We start from the raw sequence: 24,622 nt of genomic DNA, 5'->3' as shown, positions 1-24,622 counted from the left end.
CTTCTTAAAGTTGTATCACAGCTTATGCATCAAAACTTATCAAATGTTTTTAATAAAGACCTTTAAGATTTTTTATAATTCAACAAGACCAACAGAAAACAAGTAACTTCAGTATTTTAATAAAAAATTCATTCTTAACTTAGTTCAGATCTAGGTTCCATCACGCCACGCGTAAGGTGTTTTGTCTCCAAATGTGAAATAAAAAACAAGCCTGACCACACATTAATTTTAAAAAGTAACCAAGAAAGTCAGTCTCCAATTTTTATTCCCCGTTTATGGGATTTGGGCACTTATGCCTACATTCTTTGGAAGAGCTTTGCTAATCAATGGTGTTTCCCACTTAATAGAGGTTGGGGCCAAACGTCAATTGGAATAATTACATGTGTTTGCTGAATTGAAATTCTTTCTACAGCTTCAGGTTTTATTTTTATTAAACATGGTGTTTTTATTGAGGAGTGTGGTTATTGCATTCAGCTCCATACGTAGCCTCAGCCTGTTTTGCAACTGCAATCCCAAAATATAACATATATACACTATCACAGCCCTGATCCCATAGTCAGTATAAATAACAACATGGACTTAATGGGAGGCATACTATAAAATACATACTGAAGATCTAACCCACAATGATGGGGCTTTTCCCCCCCAAAAGCCTCAAAAACAAGGCTTCTGGAAATCATTATAATTTGACTTAATTTAGCCAGGCCTGTCTTGTGTGCATGGTTACAAGAGATCTATTAAAGCTTTTCTCTCCTAATTTCTTGAGGGTAAAGACAGACTTACATCAGTAACGAAGTGCTTCAAGGCAGAACATAGTAACACACAAGTAGTCTTATAATTCTTACTATAAAAAAAAAAAAAACAACACAGAAAAAAGTACAAAAACCCCCAGACACACACACACAAGCCCAAACCCACCTCCACAATTCTGGTATAATTTTAGCAAAAGCAACTACTGCTAAAAATAGAGACTGTTTTGATTTTCCCCTCCCCAACTTAAAGCTCTAAGTGCCGCAACTAATGGCTCAGTTCAATTTTTCCAGCTCTTTTTTTATGCATTTATTTTTAAACAAAGTCATATTTACTGCAGTCTTACTTCTTCACCCAAATTTAGTAAGAAGTTATAAATTATTACCATATAAACAAGTGCAGTATGCTTTTAATTTCCAGAAAATTCTCTTTTGTAGCTATATTTCAAAATGATACTACAGTTTTCTACAAAACCACCACTGTAAGGATTTTAAATGTAATGAAGACAGAAACTACTTAAAGCCAAAGGCTGTCATTTCTAAAAAGCTAAGTTTATCTGGTTGTTCAAGACGTAATTAACCTTTATTGTATTTCATCTGTAAAGGTAACGTAATGGTCTTCTTTCTGAAAATATAGCTAAAAAGACGTAACTCCTTACTAGGTCACACATCCGAATACAAATGCAATTATCAAAACATGACCTAGTTCTGAAAAGCAAAAAGTAGAATATATTTTAAATGAGATTATAGTATTAAACTCGGATAGAAAAAAGAACAAAATAGGAGATTGGAAATATTGTTCCCTAGCTACGTAACATTCTGCAGTGGTAAGTATTAATTTGAAAACTGTTTCCCCTCTTTAACTATCTCACAGCATTCTAGTTGTTGCCTGGCAAGAAAAATACCATTATTATTTTCAATATACAGCTTAATTGCAGTGACCAAATGCAAATACAATGTCCCTATAGTTCTACATAAATTACACTTTGTAATGACAGATCACTTCTTCAGAAGAATTAAAAAAAAAGGAACTAAGAACATCTGACTTGCCATAAAATTAATATTAATTTCTATTCATAAGGGCATCATCAACGGGACATCTCATGCACCCATCTAATCTAACCTCATATACATATTTTTTCAATACTGTCTACCATTGTCTGATGTAGGGAATGACATAACGAGAGCCCCACCAGGGGTAACGCATCCAGCTCTGGAGTCCTTATCACAGGATGGACATTGACCTGCTGGTGTTAGTGAACTCTGGAGTGATTCCAGAGGAGGGACACCAAGTTCATCAGAGGGATGGAACACCTCTCCTATGAGGAAAGGCTGACAGAATTGGGATTGTTCAGCCTAAAAAACAGAAAGCTTTGGAGTGACATAATTGAAGCCTTCCAGTACCTGAAGGGAGCCTAGAAGAAAGATGAAGAGGGAGTTTTTACAAGACCATGTAGCAACAGGACAAGATGAATGGATTCAAACAGGAAGAAAGTAGGTTTTAGGAAGATATTCTTTACTGTGAGGGTGGTGAGGCACTGGAACAGGCTGCCCAGAGACCTGTGGACGCCCCATCCATGGAAGTGTTCAAGGCCAGGCTGGATGGAGCTCTGAGAATGGTCTAGTGAACCTGATTGTTGTAAGCGGGATGGAACAAGATGATCCTTAAGGTCCCTTCCAACCCAAACCATTCTGTGGTTCTATGATTTTCAAACTGACCTACAAAGACCCAAAAAAATGTTTAATCCATCCTATAACTACATCTACTGTGGAAGGAGGGAGGGAGGGAGGGAGGGAAGGATGGAAATGGAGAGAGAGAGGGATGGAGGGAAAGAAGGAGGGAGGGAGGAAAAGGGAATGAGGGAGGGAGGGAGGGAGGGAGGAAAGGAAGGAGGCAAAGGGAGGAAAAGGGAGGGAAAGAGAGAGAGAAGGGGGAGGAGGAGGCAAAGATGAGTGAGCACAGAAACACTTGGTCAACTTCAGCAAAAAGTTTTAACTATCAGGCAAAGGCTATATCTTCAAATTCTTTCTCTTTTCCAACCAATGTCATGCATATCAAATTGCTAGTACATTCCCACACAAACTTTTGTATCTCAGTACTTCAGTAACCTTGATTCTCAGATATTAATTCCACTTGCTCACAATTCCATGCTTCTTTCTCAAGTGACTAGAGATCAAGGAATGAAAGCACTCACACTGGTTTCCTAAACTTCAAGTAATTCACTGTAAGCCTTTTAGATAACACTGAAAATTTGCTTACATACTCAGTAGTTAAATACTCTCACAGGAATCTTAATGAAGATGACAACAATTAAACATTTTTCTCAAAGTTTTTTCAACCCTAAGGCAAAACAAAGCATCAAATGACTGTGAATATTTTCCAGTCATTCAGTGAAGAATGCCAAATCCAAATATTCCTTCAGACTTTACAAATTTTCTCACTTAAAAATTTGAAAATAATCAATTTAAAATAAAAAGACCTATTTACTAATCATAGGAAAATCTTGAAATCAGTTGCCCATATTTAAACACTAATACCAGCTTAGAATATTTCCAGTAACTTCAAGCCAAGGAAGGCTGAAAAATTATAACTTAATGCTCAGAAAGCCTCCCAAAATTCTTACAAAGTAAATTAATGGAGCAACTTGTTGCCACTTGCTTGGCATTCCAATAAAAGGAGAAATACCAGCATGACATACAGTATCAGATGCAGGAAATTAATGATCCATTCACTTCTAGATATTTTTCAGATTTCACTTATTTAAACAACCTTGAGTGTCTCTTCACTTCAAAGACATGACATTCATTTCAGGACATAAGTATCTCCATGAATTACCTAATCAAAGTTTCATACTTCAGCAGTTTGTCATTTACCTAAAAAAAAAAAAAACTAGTATCCATTCATAACATTCTGCCAAACCAAAATCTGAGATAGTGTTCTTAAGGAAATGCATCTAAATAAATTTTCTGAGTAATTATTTATTCCTCAGAGTTGTGTGCCAAAATTTCAAGTGACAGAATATGTTTTATATAGAAGTTAAATGTAGAAAATTAATTCCTTCAAACTTGGAACACTACACTATCACATTGGCAACAACCTGTTGAAAAGTAGTTATATTTAAACTGATCAGCAGAGATGTAGAAATATAATTATTTGATGGTGAATTCGTAAAGTAAAACTTAGAGAAATTACTATCCTTAAAAACTGGTACAAGTTGATTAAAATCTGAAACTATTAACAGGTTTTACTACACCAAAACATATTAAACAAAGTTTTAAAAGACCTTAGTAGCTAAATTTCTATCAGCATCTGATGTTTAACATTTTTCTAGAATGTATTAGACTGTAATAATTATACCAACCACAAGAATGCAAGAGGAAAAACTAAAGCTTCTTTATGTCACGGAAAAATCCATCCTTTATGCAAACAGCAGGGAAAATCACCTCTATTACAATTGATATTTTACTTTTCTAGCATTCTTAAAAAAAGTCCAACTCAACTTGGAACACTTTAAAAGAATGAATGCATTTATCAATATACTCAATAATCCTTATGGGTTCCTTCCAATTAAAGATCTGTGATGTGATAGTACATAGTTAGGGATTCTCTACTACCTGTCAAGAATTAACTATGCATGTTTACATCATTCATCTGATCTAACATTCTCAGGTTAAAGTTATAATAACATTTTTCGAGGGAGAGGTTACTTACCCAATTCATTAATAGTTGCTCTTGCTCTGGAGACAAAAGAACTAACTTCACTTGAGTGCATTTTTGCCCTTTCTTTAAGGTCAGCACCTGTAAGTGACATTTCATATATACGTTAGCAAGCTGTAATGTATTGTAAATACATTTTCAAAAGTTAAATATTTCTTCACTCAGAAAAATTTTAAATCTACTTCTAGACAAGGAGTTTAAATTGGTTACATAAATTCTCCACAGATTTCAAGGAAAACATGAACTATTTATCAAGGAAAGACAAAACCAAAAAGCCCAAAACAAACAAACAAAAAAAGAAATTATCCATAATGAGATTTTCACTACGTATATTCTTCCCAGTGACATTTTCTTTTATTAAAATAGTTTATGAACAGTAGCATTTATGCTTATAGTTCACCTGTAGTACTACTTTATTTTCCCAACTGTGTCACAAAGTCTGATAAATATGTGTTTTTCATAATGTACTCTTGTTATTCTCTTACTGGTAGATCATACAGTACATATGTTGCATGGTTTACATTAACAGACTATATATATCTAAATAAAAATGCTGCAGTGGACCAATTTTTCAGCTCACTTTTCACCCATTTATTTAAATTTATTTTGGAATAAGTTACATACAATCATTTTTTTGTTCATCAAAAAAAAAGCCACAACTTGAAAATTTTTACCTATTTCTTCATGAGTATAAAAAAATTATTTTGTTTAATAAGCATACTATAGCTAGGCATGGATACAAATGTGTTTTTAAAAACTCACTTATAGGAAAAACTGACATTTTCTCTCATGAGTATGTAAAAAAAAAGAGAAACTAACATCATCATCATCATCATCATAATAGCTAAATATAGAAGCCTATCTTTCTTATAGAGGAACAATACATAAAACAGGTAAAACTTGCATAGACACATTTGTTCTCCAAAGAAGTGAAACAGTCACAAGGCAACAACTTAGCATGTATTTTTTCCATTTGGTAAAAACTAACCTATTGAGCTAGTCTCTTTGCATGACTGAAAAGGCTAAACAAGACAATTTTTTAAAATGGAAAAAAAAGGTTTATATTTCTCTACCCTGAGAATACTATCCATTCAGGAAAATGCACTGAACTCAGATTAAGTTAAGACTGTAGCTCAGAATTTTAAATTATGCAGTCATAGGCTTCGTTTCACCTTTTAACTTTCTGGACTTAACTCACAGTAGGCCTCCTGACTCTCTTCATCAAACATAGTTTTAGACATACTTTTGTTGACAGCGTTAGTTGTAATGCTAAACAACTCTAGGTTAGCTCTGTGAAAATCAGGATCTTAATCTGACATTTTCTGATGGACATCCAGTTGTTGCTTTAAAGTACCATGCCAAATAATGCAGCTCTACATCTTTCCTTCTACTTCTGTCATAGCAAAGCTCCTCATTCTGTTCTCCTTCTGTGTATGTCAATATAAAAACAATGAAGCATCAGTCCTGGCTACACTTGCATATCGCCTGCTAAATAATGTTAAGCTTAATTTACACTATGAGGCACTTTGCCAAAAACTGCCAAACAACCTTCTAGAATGTGCCCCAGCTGAGACAGTAGGATAGGCCAGTTGACCAGACAGTATAAAACAGGAATTACTACAGTCAAGCCTGCACTGCAGCAAAATTGCAACTGCTACCTTAGTAATTCATAATCAGTGCATGAAGAAATCTTGCCAGGAACCCAAAAAACAAACAAAATTTGCATCCATGAATCTGGATAGAACTCTAAATCATATAAAACTGCGAGCAATTTTCACAAATCCATTTATGTGTACAGTTCTGGAGCTAAAAGGAGCTTTTGAAATGTCACATTTAAGAAGTTAAACGGTAAATTGCTTTAGAAGTCACATCAGCAAGCATGCAAATAAAAAAATATAATTTACTTGATATCAGTTAAAGTCTGGATCTAGCTTCTTCAACTCTGTTCAAATCACTGCCTATGTAAGAAACCGTATGCTTTATGAACAAAAACCTCTTTGGCTATGCAAACTGACTCAAAACTTCCACACACTGAAATCACTGGGCATCCCCTTGAAAAGCATTATAAAGAAAACAACTAGCATTACTGGTAAGAAAATCTTCTGTCAGTATAAGATTAAAGCAATTTTTAGGGTTTGATTTATTCAGACTAGAATACATGAATAGAAAAAGGGACTCAACCAAAAGAAACCCCAACCCTTCTAAAATAAAAAATACACTGCAGACTTCTTCCTTCAGTTAGAATATACATTTCCTTGAAGACATTTACATAAATCTATTAAATATTTAGCAAAAACCCTGTTTAGGAATGGATTAAAATATAGCTGCTAATTTAAAATTAATGATATTGAATATTGTAAAGAAATTTCAAATACATAGCTGATCTTAGTGCCTTAACCAACTTTTGTAAACTAACATTTCCTTTTTTTAAGTGTTTCTCCCTCACAAATGTCAAGAAAACTGAAAGAGCCCTTTTGGTAGCCCTTTTTCTATTTTAGTTTTCCAAAGAATAATAATAGTAACCGAAGTTCCCTTCCTCAGAGGAAAGAATTTTAGTCAGAAGCCATTCACTGCACTCCAGAAGAACATATGCCTTGGCATCCTCTGGGTCACAGGAGATGGAACTGCCACCAACTTAATACTTTTGTTCCTGTTACAAGATTCGACTACTCGTCAAAAAATTATTGAAGAATTCTGACCCATATAGCAAAGAACTGTTCATATATTTCTTCAAAATCTGTTCTCAAGTCAGGAGAAAAGGTTACCTTTCTGAAGCTAACCATGAAGGAGATTGCAGGTTCAATCAGAGAGTTCTGCTCTCTCAGCTACTGAAATCAAAGACCCCTCCTCTCACCCCAGGTTTTCTACTTCAAAGTAGCTGAAAATAGTATTTGCTTAACTGCTGAGAGCAACAAAGTAGCTAAGGTTTCAAACCACAAAATGTCTGACACAACAAAACTCTGCAATTTTTCTATGGGCCACAGCTGAAATCTGTGGACAGTTTGACCTATCTGCTCACCCATATCCACTCCCAGCAGACTACAGAGGCTCTACTGTGGGTCCATTCTTCCCCACCACACTGAACACAGAACTCTCTAAGACCTCCTACCCAAGAAGGAAAAGGGCAAACCCAAGCTACCAGGGGGCTGAGGCAAATGAACTGCTGAAGTTTTGACAGTACACTGTAATTATACCACCACATCTATCTGGTTTGTACTGGAACATGAATCATTGTTTTCTCCATATTAAGCTTCCTGATGTCAGTGCTTTGTCCCACTAACTGCTTTTCATCCACTCAGAACAATAACAGAAGCTGTGATTTTAGAAGTTATGCTCTCCAGTTCTCATCTCACCGCTCCCAACATTTTACGAACTACCTTTTGAAGATTGTAAAATGCCATTTTCAAATTACTAGCTGCTACTGCAGGACAAAAGAGAAGTCCCATAGTGAAAGACTACATTGACAGTACATCAACCACTTCCTCCTACAGCTGTATTAGGATTCGGTCAGGTACTCTCCATTTGTGAGTAAACTCTTCTTGAATTAACTTAATTCACAGAAGTATCACTTCAAAATTTACACAGCAAACTGGCTGGACAGAACTTTACTGATGACTTTCAATGAACACATATGTTTGAAAAATACCAGTATAAACAGCAGGCTTTTAGAGGTCAGCTGTGATCTGGTCTTTCCAGATCAATTCTCGAAACAGATGTAAGGAACATGCATGCAGTTTAAATACTACCTACACTAGTATTGATGTTTGTCAATCCAAAAGAAAATCTCTGTTTGATTTTGATCCACCACTTTCTCATTTTCCTCCTCCAATATTGGAAGAAAATAGGAAGGTTACTTTGTTGCCTTTTTTACCTTACTTCCCCTAAATATGAAAACCCTGTTGTAATAATTCTCTTTTGCAAAGATTTGGCTATTCAATGGTTGGCTGTAGTACACTGTCAGTTGAGAGAATTATTGAAGCATGTGCCTGACTTCCACTTCACGATGATGCCAGAGAAAATGTTTATTTGGGAAAGCCAAGGGCAGTCCAGCAAGATAGGGGTATTGCTGTTATTCACCAGAATTTTTCCACCTACACATATGTATGACAAGGACAGCTTTTAACTCAGAGAACACACCAAAGGAAACCAGCCTTTACAGTGGTTACTCTGACCCCATGCCTCCTGCCTTATTTGGATATTTTCACAAACTTGCTAATCAGAATTCATGTCCTGTTGAAAAGCTATATGTTGTGTTTGTAAAATATGTTCCAACTATAAGCCTCACTTTCCGAATAATATAAATGCCTAGAAATCTTCTTGTATAGACTATTCTATGTGACCAAAACACATCACAAAATCTTTAAACTAAAAAAGCATAAAACATAATGGTTTATATATGACATTTAAAAAATTACCTTCATTCAATAAATAGTTTGTATTAAAAAGCAGGTATTTTAGAATGCTGGCACACCAAAATTAAACAGTGAAGTTATTCTACCAAGAGCCAAAAGGTCCTCGATGTGTCTTTTGTCTGAGAAGTGGAAAGGAAGTGACACATGCACAGGCATTTGAGGTAGAATAAAGTATTAAATTCTTAGTGCAGCAGTGTTATTGTGAGCTTGCCCTTTGATTTTACCAAACACAGATCGACCAATTTTGTCAACACACCAAAATTTCAATAAGGAGGTGATACTGGGGAGTATCAGAAGATGCTCTCTTGCATACTATATCCAATTCTTCTGCATCTTGTCAGTAAGAACAAGAACTGGAAACAGCAAAACACAAATGCACCACCTATCCAATCAAACAGGTTAAGGAATTTATGAAGGAAACTTAAAACGCTTTCAGCCAGAACTACAAAATATGTACTTCCTCATCAACGAAAATGCTAAGAATTCCTATGAACCCACATCTTATTCCCACACAATGCATTTAAGCAGACTATGAATTAATATCCACCCTTCTCCACACATACTGAATGAAATAAAATAGAGAGCAAAGGGCCAACTTTTACATACATTATAGATTAACTTGTAACCACTAAAAAAACCCATCCATTAAGGTACATGGAAATATCTTTATTTAAAAGCAAATGTGTCAAACTTCTGGAGAAGCCATTGCAAGAAATCCATTAGCAAAACACCAATAAACTTCTATGAAGTTAGGAATACCCCAAAAGGAAGCTGTACGTACATTTATGAGGACAACACTATAGTCAACTTACATTCAAAATGCGAAAGATTTATCAATATTTATTTTTCTCCAAATTTCAAAAATTTCATTAATAAAGCTTTTACAGCCTGAAATCTATTCAGGACAACTTAGCTCCAAATTTTAAAACTAAAATATCTCATGAAATAAATATATTTATTTAAAGATAGTGTCAAGTCTAACACAAGTAGAACTTTGTTAACACAGTAATAAGTTATGAGTATTATTCTGTTGATATATACTTCTGATTTATATCCTTAAAATCCTTTTAAAAATCCACGAAAGCATAATTTAAATTTGATCATAATAATGTTACCATGTAGATTAATGATTTTTACTTTGCTTTCAACTAACATTTTTCTGCATGTAAAGATACATGCTTAACAAATCACAGCACAAAACAATGCCAGTCACTACCGAAATCTCTTGCCCATGTAAAACACTTTATGCTTTGCAGACAATATATGCATGCATACCAGTAATAATTCCATTGCACCTCCAGCTCAGCCAGACCCAGGATACTCAGATCATCAATCTGTAACCATTAGAGCTATTACTGACTATAATCTTGAACACAAATGAGTTCAGTCTGCTCAATCAAGAACAGGCAGAATGCATCACAACTATTGACACTCTGGACCACATTCCACGAAGTAACAAAAATAACCCCACCTATTTGATAGAATAATAGACAAGTCTAGCCTGGATATTCTGTTTTATCTTCCCATATAAAATCTCTATAGGGATGACCTAGTCCAAACTTCTATCAAATGCACAGCCCTAGATTAGGTTGTCCAGGGTCCTTCCAAGTCTTTAATACTGTTGGCAAGGGACATTCCACCATTTCTCTGGGAAAGCTATTTTATTATATGACTAATTCTTAATTAATCTTCTCACACTTGAATTTTTCTTTTTATTTGGACAGTATTCCCCTAGAGCAACCGGCGCCTACTGCTTCTTCTGTCACTGTATAAACTGTAAATAGAGTACTTTTCTCTGAATCTACCTGGCACAGGAAGACCAATATTCTCTCCCCTCTCACCAACCTCCAAACCTCTAATCACCTTATGCTAGCCTATGAAGTGCTGAGTAGAATGAGCATATGCCTTGATCGGCTGATGATTCTCTTCCTGATGCAGTTCATGACACTGTTTGTCTTCTTTATGCCCTATTACAACACTAGCCCATGTTAAGTTTGCTGTCCCCCAGAACCCACAAGTGCTCTGCAGCAGACCTGCAGCCAGTGTGCTCCCAGCTTGTTCTGTCACTTAAGTTTATTCCATTCCAGATGCAGTTCCTATTTATCTTTGTTAAAACTCATGCAATTCTTGTTGGTCCAATTTTTCAGCCTCTCAAGGTTTCTCTGAATGAATGGTGGCTCCTTCTTCCCAGACATCTCCCTCTCCTTCCACTTTGAAGTCACCTGCAAATTCAGGGATGGTTCAGTCCTATCATTAGAATATTTACAAAGATATTGAATAGCACTACCGGACCCAGCAGACCAACTTTCACGGAATGCCATTCCAAGGACCATTAACAGTTTGACTTTGAGCCACTAACATCACATTGTCCTTTGATCTTTAGAGATGAGACACTTTTCACAGTCTGTATGTCCAAATTGTATCTTACCAACTTGTCTACAGGAATACTGGGGTGATCATGTCAAGTGCTTTGTTAAAGTCAAGGTACAGAGCATCCGTAACACTTCTTTCATCCATTGAACAAGTGGTTTTGTCACAGAAAGCATCATATTGGTCAACCACAATTTACACTTGGTAAATCTGAGCTGGGTTTTCCTAGCCATTTTCTTTCTTGTCTTTCACATGCTTGGAAAAAACTTCAACAAACACTTGTTCCATGACTTCCCCCAAAAATGTAGTGAGACTGACGGCTCTGCAGTTTCCCAAATTTTCATTTTTGTAGATAGGTATAATATTTGCCCTTTCCAGTCACTTAGGCCTTCCATGATCTTTCAAATTAGACAGATGGTGGACCAATTCGGATGCATCCCACCAAATCCTGTTCACGGGTATGTGTCCAACTGCTACAGCCGGACCTTAATTCAGTCCTACTCTATCACTGCTTTGCTGTTAAATTTGTTGTTGCTTCTTGGCATAGAGACTTGGGAGCTGACCTTTCCCATGCAGACCAAGGCAAAGAGAAAATGGAATACTTCTACCTTTACCGTGTTGTCCATGACTAAGCTGTCAGACCCGAGCAGCGGTAGACCTACATTTTCCTTGACCTTATGTTTGGTACTAACATACCTACAGGAGTTTTTCTTGTTACTCTTGACACCTTTTGCCAGTTCAAACTCCAGCTGAGCTTCTTCCATCCTAAGCATATCTCTGCGTAACTGAATGCTTTGGAATTCTGTCCCATTTTTCAAGGTCGAATAAACAAAAATATAAAAAGGATATTCAAGAGATTAAAAAACAGAATTTTTTTTTTCCAGAATAAAAATGAATATTCAAATCTAATGTTTAAAAGGTACAGAATACACAAAATAAATTTAGAATGTACTGAATATGCTATACTGTATTCCTAAATATTTTCAAGATTTTAGATTCAAACTGACTCTATCAATACTTATGAATCAGTTACTAATTCAGAACATTAAGAAATGAAACATTGTCTCTTCAAGGATCATGTATTTTGCTAGTGAGATACAGGAGATCTGAAAGTTAAGGATAAAAAGGGAAAAAATAGTACCAAAATAGCTACTAAACAAAGAACTGCTAGCAACTTGCTTCTGAGGATCAGCTTCTTTTATGAGTACTACTGAAAAGGAAGATCTTACAAGCCAGTACAACTTCCTCTACATTTTCTGTGCTCTGAGATTTTATATTTAGGTTTTAAATCACACATGCATGTAACAGGTAAAATATATCAAAAGACCATGTCCTCAAAGAATAACCTGTAAAAGAATAATGTACTGTTGGTAAAACATGGCTTTGCATACCACCCCCCCCCTTCTTCTTTTTTTTTTTTAGTTTTCTAATTCCTTAAGGATAGATTAAAAAAACTAAGATTCACATTAACTTTGCCCATGCTGCAGAATACCTGGAAACTTTTCAATGAGGAAAGAATCCCACAAAATTTATTCTAAGTTTATTCAAACTCTCTCATGTTCTCATACATATTTCCTTTTTCATACATACATATTTTTCCTTTCTAATTATTTCTTAATTTGAAGGTAAACAGACATGATCATCACTTCTATGTGGCAAACATAACTTGGATGGCTATATTTTTGTGCAGTTCTGTTGTGGTGTAACCCAAGCTGGCAACTAAGTATACCACACAGACACTTGCTCACTGCACCTCCCTTGCCAGTGGGATGGGAATGAGACTCAGAAAGAGAGCTGAGATAATGACAAGTTAATAACCAGAGTAAAATAAGAATAATCATCTTCATAAAAACAACAACAGCAACAGATGTAACAAAAAGACAGAGAAATGAAGGCCAAGGAGAAAAGCCACATGACGTGCAATGGCTCACCACTCACCCAGCCTGCCCCCCCCCAACAGCAATCAGCAGCTCCCAGCAACTGCCCCCAGTTTATAAACTGGGCATAATATTCCATGGTATGAAACACCCCTTTGGCCAGTTTGGGCCAGCTGTCCTGGCTATGCTCCCTCTCAGCTTCTTGTGCACCTGCAAAGCCTTTGGATTACGGTAAGCACTACTTAGCAACAACCAAAACATCAGTGTGTTATCAACATTATTCTCATACTGAATCCAAACAATGGCATTGTACCAGCTACTAGGGAAGAAAATTAACTCTGTCCCACCCAAAACAAAAACCATGTAATGATTTCAACAAAGACAGGAAACAAAAAACACAAAGGTAAAGAAATACTAAGCAAGTGCGTAAAATCTTCTCATATAAAATGGAGAAGTTCAAAAGTTACATATAAGTATTCGGAACTCAACTTTCCAGATGCACAAAATGCTTAGAAAGTCAGCATCTGCAAAAATCCAAAATGATTGAAAAGTAGTATAAGGAAGTGCACATATGTTCATGGGCATTAGGAAGATACCTGAGTATGCAACATAAGGAACCAAAAAAGTAATACCAGAGCATTATCACGAGACCCAGCTATAACAGTGAATTAATATACTAAGAGCAGGCTCTAAAGTGCCAAAGAGCTATAAACAAAGAGTCACTGGCTGAAAACACAGACCTTGGCCTTACGCCTATCTAATTGGGTTATCTCTCAGGCTTTGGTACTGTTACACAAACATACTAAGGAGATTACGACATATTTTTCATAATTGCCTGTTAAATATCACTTTATCTAAGAAATCAGTTCACAATATATGGCTAAAGCACCTTTCATAACTAAAGAGTAACCATCTACTTTCAATTGTAGCCATTTGCTTTACTAAACAGCAACCATCAATCCTGTTGCACACCTGTACACACAAATCTTTGCAAACACCACCTGAACTGAGTACAAAGGAAAATGCATTTACATATAATGATAATAAAAAGACAGATGTATTCTAAATTTCAAAACAAAATGAGAAGGATGCTCACTGCAGTCATTTTGGTTGACAGAAAAACAATTTGGCTTGAAGGCTGCTATGTATATTTCCTATATAAATTAATAAAACCCTTTTTTTTTCATGTATACTATATATTCCTGAAGTTATCTAAATGTGGATATCTGATTTTTAAGCCAAAATGGATATTGATATTCTTCCATATAAGATCAGCTATTAGCATGACTTGATACCTGCAGTTTTTGCACATATGCCCTCTGTGTCACAGAAGCATTCCTGAGAACCAAACTGTGAAAAACAAACAAAATGTCTGCAATCCTATATATTTAAGCCTGTGGCAAGATGCCAGTCCTAAACATTCCCTCTGGTAAGATGGCAGCACTATAGGTCCACTATAAGTTATCTTACATATCTTGCAATAATTTACACACAGATCAGCATATTTAAAGCACTATCTGCTATATCAGTTCTCATAAATAGGATATTTCAGAAAGTACAAGTTCAGGGATAGAGGGGGGGAGGGTTGCCTAATTTTTTTTTCTTTAAGCTTTTGAATTCTGAGACTTTGTGAAAGGTCCAGGTGCTAATTCACACAGGTTTCCACCTAAAATACAGGAATCCTGAATATAAACAACTAACTTCATATACAAAGGGTCTACAATCTTCTTCCAATGCCTATGCAAATTCAGACCAGATACAGATTAAAGTCAGCTGGCTTTTTTTTCCATCCCGTCTAAATTTAGACACACACAACAATATTCCTCCCTTTAACCTCTTCAGCTGAAAAAAAAAAAAAAAAAAAGGCAGCTTACACCTCACATGTGTTTCCTGAATTCATCTTCACTTGCAGAAGCAGGGAAAAAAAGAACCATTATAAAGCTACAAACCCCACCTCTTTAAAGTCAATTTTTTCCCAAACACCAACCAGTTTTCTTTATGAAATTTCCATCATCCAGTAACTGCCTCAGTCACTCCCTAGTCCCTATCCTCTTACAGCCATATTACAACAAGACTTCTTGCAGTTTCCTCCATGAAACATGAAATAGACCAGTTGTGCTGGTCTTGGCTGGGGTAGAGTAATTTTTTTTTCTTTTCGGCTGGTATGGGGCTGTGTTTTGGATTTGTGCTGAGCACAGGGTTGATAATATAGAGAGGTTTTTTGTTATTCCTGAGCAGGGTTTACACACAGCCACAGTCTTGTCTGCTTTTTGCACTGCATGATGGCGAGGAGACTGGGGGTGCATCAGAGATTGGGATGGGACACAGACAGGACAGGGGACTCCAACTGACCAAGGGGGTACTCCAGACCATGTGACATCATGCTCAGGATATAGAGTGTAGTGGAAGAAGGAGGAAGGCAAGGACATTTGGAGTGATGTCATTTTTTTTTCCAAGCCACAGTTATACTTGATGTGGCCTGGCAAGGGCTGAACACCTGCCTGTCCATGGGAAGTGGTAAACAAATTCCTTTTTTACTTTTCTTGTGTCCAAAGCTTTTGATTTCCCTCTTAAACTGTCTTTATCTCAATTCATAGGTTTTCTACCTTTGACTCTTCCTATTCACTCCCTAAAATTCCACTGGTGAGGGAATGAGCAAGCAGCTGTGTGTGCTTAGTTGCCAGCTGGGGTTAAACCACAACACCAGTACTGGTGGAAAAGTACAAGGATGGGACAGTTACACGTTACCAAATAGTAAATTACGACATTATTTTTGATTCTCTGCTATGTGACAGTTCTGCTGAGTTCTGTCAAGCTAACAAATCAGGAACCCCAGAAGACCAGCACAAAGGTTGCATAATTTTTGAATCTCAGATACAGAATCAATGGAGAAGATCCAGAAAGAGAGAATGGTGGTAGCAGTAGTGAAGGTCAGCTGGTAAGTGGCTGGGAACCACAACCACGGGCCTTTAAAACAATCAAATCATGACAAACCTGTGTGCTCCAAGCTTAGAATAATTTCTCATAAAATATCCCAGCTAAAGGACAAGATTGTGAGCTTACAACACACATCATGGTAAAGATAAGTATCAGCATTTAATAAAAAACAATGTATGTTGCAATTATTATTCAGCACAGAGCTTTTTCTTTTAACAAAACCACAACAACAGCAAAAAGGCTTTTTCCTATACAACTTGTATTTCTGTGTTATTATGTTATTTCCACAACAAGCATTACAGAAGTACTTCTTTAGTCATTCTGGTAGTCTGAAAATTCAACTTCAACTTCCCCAAACAACTCTTCATTTTCAAATTCAACCTTCACTAGGAGAACTTCTACATTAAACATAACTGAATTCTTATACAGAATAGCAAAGTTAAAGTCTGACAGCCACAACAGCTGTATTTTTGCCCTATTATTTATCTCCAACCTAATTGTGGAATTATTAATTGTGACTTCTATTTATTCTACATCTTCCATAACAAAATCCTCTGAACAAATCAGCACCAAAACTAAAACTAATTTACTTACTAGAATAATCACATATGGCTATTCTAACACCACTACTACTGAAAAAGATAGCATTAATGTAGTACCATATCTCATTTGTATCAATTGCAATAGCTTTGCAGTAAAGTCTGCTAACATCAAATCCCTATAATAACAACTGACACACAGTTTTCTATCTTCTGATTCATTAGAAAGCATTCCCAAAACTTGCTAGTGGTGAGACTCTTCATCCTTCTTCTCAAACCTTTAAGGAATATTCAGACCAAATATTCTTAGTAAGTAGTACTAAGCCTTTCAACACAAAAAAAATATGAACACACCCAAAATTCTCAGCAACCTGTTTGCTCCACTTTGATTTCTAGTAAATTCAGTAATCAAAAAAAGACATTTCATAGCACTATCACAGATGACTGACTCAAATATTTTGCATATACTGTATATCTGACCATGGCAGATATGGGGGTTTAAGATTAAAAGAAATCGATACTGATGGGGTTATCTTTTTTGATTAGCAGTAAGTACAAAAATAGTTAACTAACAGCACACCCAGTTTTATGAGCTGTAAACAGAAAAGGAGGAAGTGTGCTATGTGGTAAAAAAGAGAAAGTCAGAATTTCTTCTAAAGAAGTCCTGAAGTCATTATTCAAGCATAAATCCTATTAAAGAAAGGAGGAGTTTTTCTTGAGAAAAACCACTATTTGAACTGCTAGATCACTTGAATGCATTTCACATGGGTGAAAGTCTTTTTCTTCTTTTTCACTACCCTTCATTCTTTCCCTTGATTTCACAGGCATCACCCAGTATCTCTTTGGCTTTTTTTTTTTTTTTTCCAATGGTCTGTATTAGTCATGATGGTATAGTAGCTGTAAACTTCCCACAGGTCAAGATTCAATGAAACTGAATTCCGTGCTGCTACACAGCAACTGATACTTTCGGTGGAACTTTTAAAGAAGCTGGTAAATAATACATGCAGTATATGAAACTACAGACACATTGTAAGGAATATCTGCAACAATAGTCACATTCTGTTGCCTCCAAATTACAGAATTACCATTCTCTACATACATCAGACTTCAAACAAACTTGAAGAAAGTCTTGAAGTAATGGCCTTAGAAAGATTATGAGGCGAAAACTGAGTTTGACTAGAAACCTTTTCAAGATACACTAGGTAAGAAGAACAAGGATTTTTGTGGGAAAACCCAAACTGGAGAAGAAGCACCTTCCTGGTTAAAGATATAGAGCTCAGCATTGGCCATTCTAGGTCTACTCAAAAAACTTAGGCCAAAAAAAACGCAAAAAAACAAACGAACAAAAAACCAATGGAACACCACCATTAAAACGGCTGCCATTCCTGCACCAACATCTCTGGCTCACATTGATACTGGGACAGCACTCAAGGCCAAAGTCTTGCCTTTCTACACAGTAGAATGTGTTCCTCCTCCATGTGAAACTAAGGACAAGTAAGTATTTGAGCCATGAACAGGAACATCTCCTGATTATTCTTTGTTCACACAAAACTCAGAGATGCAAACAGCAGCTGCAATTCTATTTGTCAGTATACCAAGTTACACAGTTCAAAAGCAGTACTTCCCCTTACTCCCAGTGTCCCCAAAGGCTTCAAACTGACTCAGAAAAATAAACCAAAGAGCTTGCAAATAGCAAAATTTTCCATCCATTGAATATATTTTCAGCACCAATATTGCAAACTCAATTCTATCTTCTAAGGACTTGCTATTTTAAAATACTTCAGAGATATTTGATCTCCTCTATTTTTAAAGACCATCCAATAGACTTGGCAGCAAAATTACCCTAGAGAAAGAAAGGAAGGGAAAGGAGAGCCAACACAGGAGTGTTACCTGCCATCTGGAGGGGTTTACCAAATTAAACAGATTGGTGATATTTGCACCCAGAGCTCAATCACTTAAAAAGCATGTCCATCCACTTGCATTCAGTAAGTTCCAGCTGGTAACAGGAACCCCATAAAGAAATATTAAAATAAAAAAATATTAATTTAGATCTAAATTTCTTATACCCTACAAAACCCTGATGCTTCACTATTAATATAAACTACATACATTAGATTGGAAGATGCTGAGGGAAATTGTAGACAATTAATTACCTATCTGTTGACAGGCAACAGACAACAGAAATTTTCAGTTCCTTGAAGTTGCAAAAAAAAGCTCAAATTCTAACTAAAAATTAGATAAAAGACTGCAAAAGCAGACATACAGGATGCTAAACTGGTAACTGGAACCAGTGGATAAACAGATGATGAGGAGCATAAGTGGTTTTTGTGGCAAAGTTATGTAACAAGAAAGAAAAGCGCATACCCTAAGAGAAGTTCATGGCAAAGTCATTACAATCTTGGGGGCACCCAGTGAATACAACAACCAGAGACCCCTCTAGACAACCCTCTAGGATCATAAAAGGACTTCCAGTAGGAGGTGGATGCATGTAAACCAGTTCTAGGAAAAGTGATGTTTATATATTACCTAGGAAGTATGCTGTAATGAATATGTATGATCACGATGGAATAAATACCCTGCTGTAAAGTTTCATGACACACATTCAATTAGAGGAAAAATCCTCTGAATGTGTCCAGACCTGCAATAAAGAATGCCTGCTTTCTAATACTTCAAATTGTGTTACAAAGTTCATTCTTAGCCAATTTCAGTATCGCTAAAGCTTTTTATCATTTACTAATTTTGGAGAAACTGCATTTTGTTACAACAGGCATGATCTGACTAAAAGTCACAGCTTTTCTTTTACTTATTAATTTGGTGCAAGACAAAAGAGGAGTTGCCTGATCTGTATAAACAGAAGTACCCATGTACTTCTATTTATTAAATCACACACATGGAATCAGTGCTTAACTAGGAAAAAAAGTAAAAATTTTACAAGGAAAAAAATCAAAGCAGAAAGTTCAGAATTTCTTCATTTTCATATTATCTATACTACTTTTGCAAATAAATTCTCTGTTTTAATAAATTTTTAAATGTTCAAACAAATGTGCACAGATTGCACATTGAAAAAAAATCTACGTACAAAATTCAAACCATTTTCACTGCAGACAGGTATCTAAATTTTCCTACATCACTTCACGAACATATTACAAAGGTAATGTTACACATGCATATATATAAGCAACTCTATGCTACATTTATGTAAATTCAGTTACTTTTTTCTCCTTCAGCTTTCAAGCTGCACATTCAATTTAGATGCCACCGAAAAAAATCTTTTATTGAAGTAAATATACAACAAAGGTATTCTTAAAGTAAACCAGTGTCAGCTGCAGGCAAAGACAAGAGAAGAGAGTAAAATATTTTAATTATTGGAAGCTTTTCTTTGTATTTTTGACAATTAACACACATATATAGCTGCATTATACCCAATTCTAAGCCATTTATAAAAGCAGATGTGAAACTAACTGTTGCAAACATCTTAAGGCGAAAATTTTATAGATTCAGACATGTCTAAGTATCTCTACTACATAACAGTTTTATTCTTTTCAAAAGCAAATGGGAAAGAATTATTTACCATGTAATGACTATTTTTGCCATGTGTTGCGCACATGTATTCTATTTCCAGCACACTACCACCAAGCACATGACATCAGATTATTTTTGCCAGCAGGTTTTCTCTGCCAAGGATATAAATGGCTAAGCAAGCTCAGTTCCCTCACCAATAAAGAAATCAGGTGCCACAGGCACTTAGTACTCCAGAGAAACGCGTTAACTCATACCGTACACTGTGACAATCTACCCCAGAAAACCATGAGGAAAACTAGCATCCTTTCTTCACAAATCAATATGACAAATACCCACAGACGTGAAATGAGCATTTCAAATGGAAGAGACTACTCAATTTGACTTAATATTTATGGAAGAGATCTGGGCCTTAGACACTGCAGTGGAAAGTCAAATGTTCAGAGGTACGTAACAGAAATTGAAAGGATTTAAGTTCCTCATCTAAGAACAAATGCATTTACCAGGGCCTAGCCAAATTTATCTTACCAATTTAGTATGATCAGGGCTAATCAATAATCCATAACTTCCTGTTAAAGTGATCTTCACATGGTTTTAGTCCCTTTAAAACCACAAAGTTTTAAACCATTTTACGTGGATCATAGATGAGTGAGTGTAAGTTCTGACAAAAAAATGGATCCATGAGCACACTTTGCTTTCTTTCAACTAAGATTTGAAGAGTGAAAATTACATGAACTAAAATAGCTAGACTCCACCATAGTCATGTTAAAACAGGTCTTGTATCATGAAATCAAAGTATTGTTTAGGCTGGAAAAGACCTTTCAGATCATCAAATCCAATCATTCACCTAGTCCTTGTCCCTAAGTGCCATATCTACACATCTTTTAAATACCTCCAGGGATCTTGCTGGACTCAACCAATTTGTTCAACACCCCTACTAACCCATTACAACCACCAAACCATGAATAACTTGCTATTACAAAAAGACAGATTTCTACCTAATACAGTCCTCTGTGCTTTCCAATCAATTACTTAAAACTCTATTTAAAATATGCAAAGTTGTCTTGGAAATCTAAAAATGTATTTATTACCAAGAGCGAAATTAATTTGAAAAGATAAAGTTCCTGAATTGTGTTAATGCCAGTTATGATATTAACCCAGCTCTCAAGACATCTAAAAAAAAAAAAAGTGAAAAATTAAAGGTTTTCATTCTTAAACAACTTTTTCTCCACTCCAAAATTTGAAATTAAAGGCTTAAAGCAAAACCACTTTGCTGATGCAGGTCTATAAAGAAAGACAGTCAAACAATATTTCATAATTCAGGAATATATCTCAAATTCATAATCTAATACCTAATATTCTAAGGTGCTGCAATTCCAGACTCCAAGAAAAAAATGCAGCATGTGAAGCATTGAGAATAACAACACCCATAAATCATCTCTCAAAGTTTGTGTAACTGCTAACCATGATGAGTTAGAGGTACTGAAAGAATCTTTTTCCAAAACCTGGGTTTCTACCAGAAGAGGGATAAAGGTACTTTTGGATTAAAAATAGCTAAGGAGCAGCTCCCTAAATACCAAGTTCTTAATTAAGAATTCACCACTGTATTCTGAAAATAAAATGGGGAAAAAGAATAACCCTCTAGGGCTGGAACACCTGTCAGAACAGGCTTAAAGTGACTTCAAGCATCCCTGTAGCAAAGCTAAAAAGGAGTACAGTAGCAATATAGCAATGTTGGTATTCATTACCATACAGGACATTTTTGGAACTAATCCAGCTAATGACTCCAGATTTCATTTTTCATGTCATACAAAGCCATAGTTTTGCACTGCTTGACTGTGGATAACAGGTAAGCCCCCACCCAGTTGCCTTCTCACTGCACAGCAGGATGGAGAAATGAAAAGAACGGCAAAAGCAGTGGGGAGGGGGACCCACCTTGCACGTTGAGATAAAAGCAGTTTAATAAGTACAAGGAGAAAAAAGAAGAAAACAAATGATGCAAAAGCAGTCATTCCCCACCAGCAGAACAATGTCTCTCCAGTCCTGAGCAAGGTCTATTTTGGAAAAACAACTACCCAATTTTACTGCTGAATGTGATGTCATATGTTACGGAATATTCCCCTGCTCAATTCAACTTGGCTGTGCCAGCTGTGTCGCGCCCCAGCCTCTTGCTTACCCTCAGCTGACTGACTGGCACAGTGAGAAGCATAGGGGACCTTGATGTTGTGCAAGCACTGTACAGTGACAACTAAAACACTGGTGTCTTTTCAACACTGTTCTGGTCACCAATCTGTAACACAGCACCATATGGGCTGCTACATGAAAATGAACTCTAAACCAGACATGCCCAGTACAAGTTTTAAAGATAAGACCACTAGTAATTAATACATTTGTTAGTACACACATCAACCACAGAAAAAAAAACTCAAATACTTCAAAATAGCTACAGAGAGGTACAGAAATCTGAAAGCTGATATATACAAGGTTATCAGAGGACTCATTTGAACTGCCCTGTGGCTTCAAAGAGCTTAAAGTTTAGATATTCAGTCAACAGTTATCTAGTTTTAATACACCTGCAGGACACAGACTATAGCTTGCTCAAAGATGACAAATTATACCACACTAATATTATTTCTGAACAGGAGAATCTCAAGAAGACTTTACTCACTTCCACGGAAACAAAACTGATCAGATACAGCAGCCTCCCCACTAGTCTACCCTACCAAATCAAAGACTTCAGCAGCACTGAATTCCACAGTCCTCTCATTTTGATCCACACACAAACATCAGAAGCAGTCTGGTGACAGTTATGCAAGTTTCCAGTTAAATCTTTCTTTATGACAGTCATCTACATATCTCTAACATGTAAGCAATTATGGGAATTTTTTACATGGTGTCATGTATGTCAATAATCTTCTAATTACATGCTTCAATGATACAAGATAAAAAAGGAGGGGAAAAAAAAGTGTGATGCATATCAGTACCTATACATGAAATTCAATACAACTCCCAAGCAGTCCTAAGCAGTACCACAAGGACTACATACCAAAAGTCAAATCCAACTGTAACAAGGATATGAAATACAGGAATTCATCTACTTATGCAACCTAGAAAATATGGCTTTGGATAAACCTGATAGAAATAGTATAGAACAATTGTTTTTAAACCAAAAATTAAAAGCATTGCACTTGCAGCACATACATAGCCATTAAAGATACATTTCCAAGCAGCAAAAGCTGCAACAAGCCAGCAACATCACCAAAGACATCTGTGGACCAAACCCTTGAGAAGCATATTAAAAAAACGACAAACAAGTACAGAGGAAAAGCATTTCTGATTATTCTCTAAATACTTATGTAAAAGATTTTATATATTTTATATCCAGAAAGCAGAGCCTCTTTATTAGAGAAAATGAGAAGACAAGTTGTTCAACAACCTAGAGACAACCACTGCAGAACACAGTTCTCCCAACATAAATGTTCTGCATCCATCCAGTATTTTTTTCATATTAATTTAGTCTGTAAATCAACTCCAGAAAAGATTTCACTATTTGAAAACTCATTATAACATTATAAGTAAGGTCTGTATGTGTGTTTCTCTCTTCTGGGTACTCAGGTGAGGTACCCCAGTGAGGTACCTTTCATTGATTCATAATCATCAAGATGTCACTTTTATTTAAATCCTGGGATGTGCTGAAGGTGCATATCGCAGATATTCACCGTTCCTGCCTGTGTCAAGTTTGGACAGCAAGTCACTACAAATGTCTACTCTGGAGACTTCTGTATCATTTCTGTAACAATCCAAAAGATGAGCATTGTGTCAATTTCAAGCATCTCAAGAAACTTCAGAAGTTCTCCAGTTGTTCAGGATCCTACTTGATTTACTTATTTGTAAGCTATATGGTTATATTTATTTTCATTCATTAAATGACTTTAGTCATTTGGTTATAAAAGTCTTAGCTGTGAAGTTAGACTCCAACCCACTATTTACCATTATAAAAACCAAGCTGCACCTCCAAAATTTTTACTCCACATAATATAAACAAGATGTAGGAAGGGAACTCAAATATGGCCAACTGTTTCCTTCAGACATTTGTCTCCCTAGGTTTTCTACACAGCTACTCAGAGGATACCCTGAGCACAACTCTGACTGCCATATACAGAATCCAAACAAATAAATTTCTCTTATCACCAATATATTTATGCTTTATAACTACTTCTCCAGACATAACAAATTACTTTGTATCTAATATTTCAATTTAACAATTTTAGACATTCAAATTGATCAATTTTCCCCATGCTTTTATAATTTTTAATGGCTTTGGTAAAGTCATTCCTTTTCTTGTTACCCTCCTCTGGATAAAGAGCTAACCTAATACCACTACCTCAGAAATATATATTTTACCTAGAATTTAGCAAATATTTTAGGTGGCTTTCACTGGAAAAAATATTTCCAGAAAATACCACATTTGTTGCGTGCATTTGTTGCAATGGACTAAAAG

At 35.9% G+C, this 24,622-nt stretch overlaps 1 protein-coding gene across 3 annotated transcripts in view; it reads right to left on the bottom strand.

Moving 5' to 3' along the window:
* AUH (AU RNA binding methylglutaconyl-CoA hydratase) overlaps positions 1 to 24,622 on the bottom strand; it is a 110,891-nt gene that overhangs the window by 68,021 nt on the left and 18,248 nt on the right. For all 3 annotated transcript variants that reach the window (XM_039566854.1, XM_039566855.1, XM_039566856.1), the window contains exon 4: positions 4,462 to 4,548. In XM_039566854.1, the coding sequence (XP_039422788.1) occupies positions 4,462 to 4,548 (87 nt within the window). The remainder of the gene's footprint in view (positions 1 to 4,461; positions 4,549 to 24,622) is intronic.

Source organism: Corvus cornix, chromosome Z (genome assembly GCF_000738735.6).
Source record: "Corvus cornix cornix isolate S_Up_H32 chromosome Z, ASM73873v5, whole genome shotgun sequence".
Lineage (NCBI taxonomy): Eukaryota > Metazoa > Chordata > Aves > Passeriformes > Corvidae > Corvus > Corvus cornix.
The sequence above is the reverse complement of the archived record's forward strand: the minus strand, read 5'-3'. Positions and strand labels throughout refer to the sequence as shown.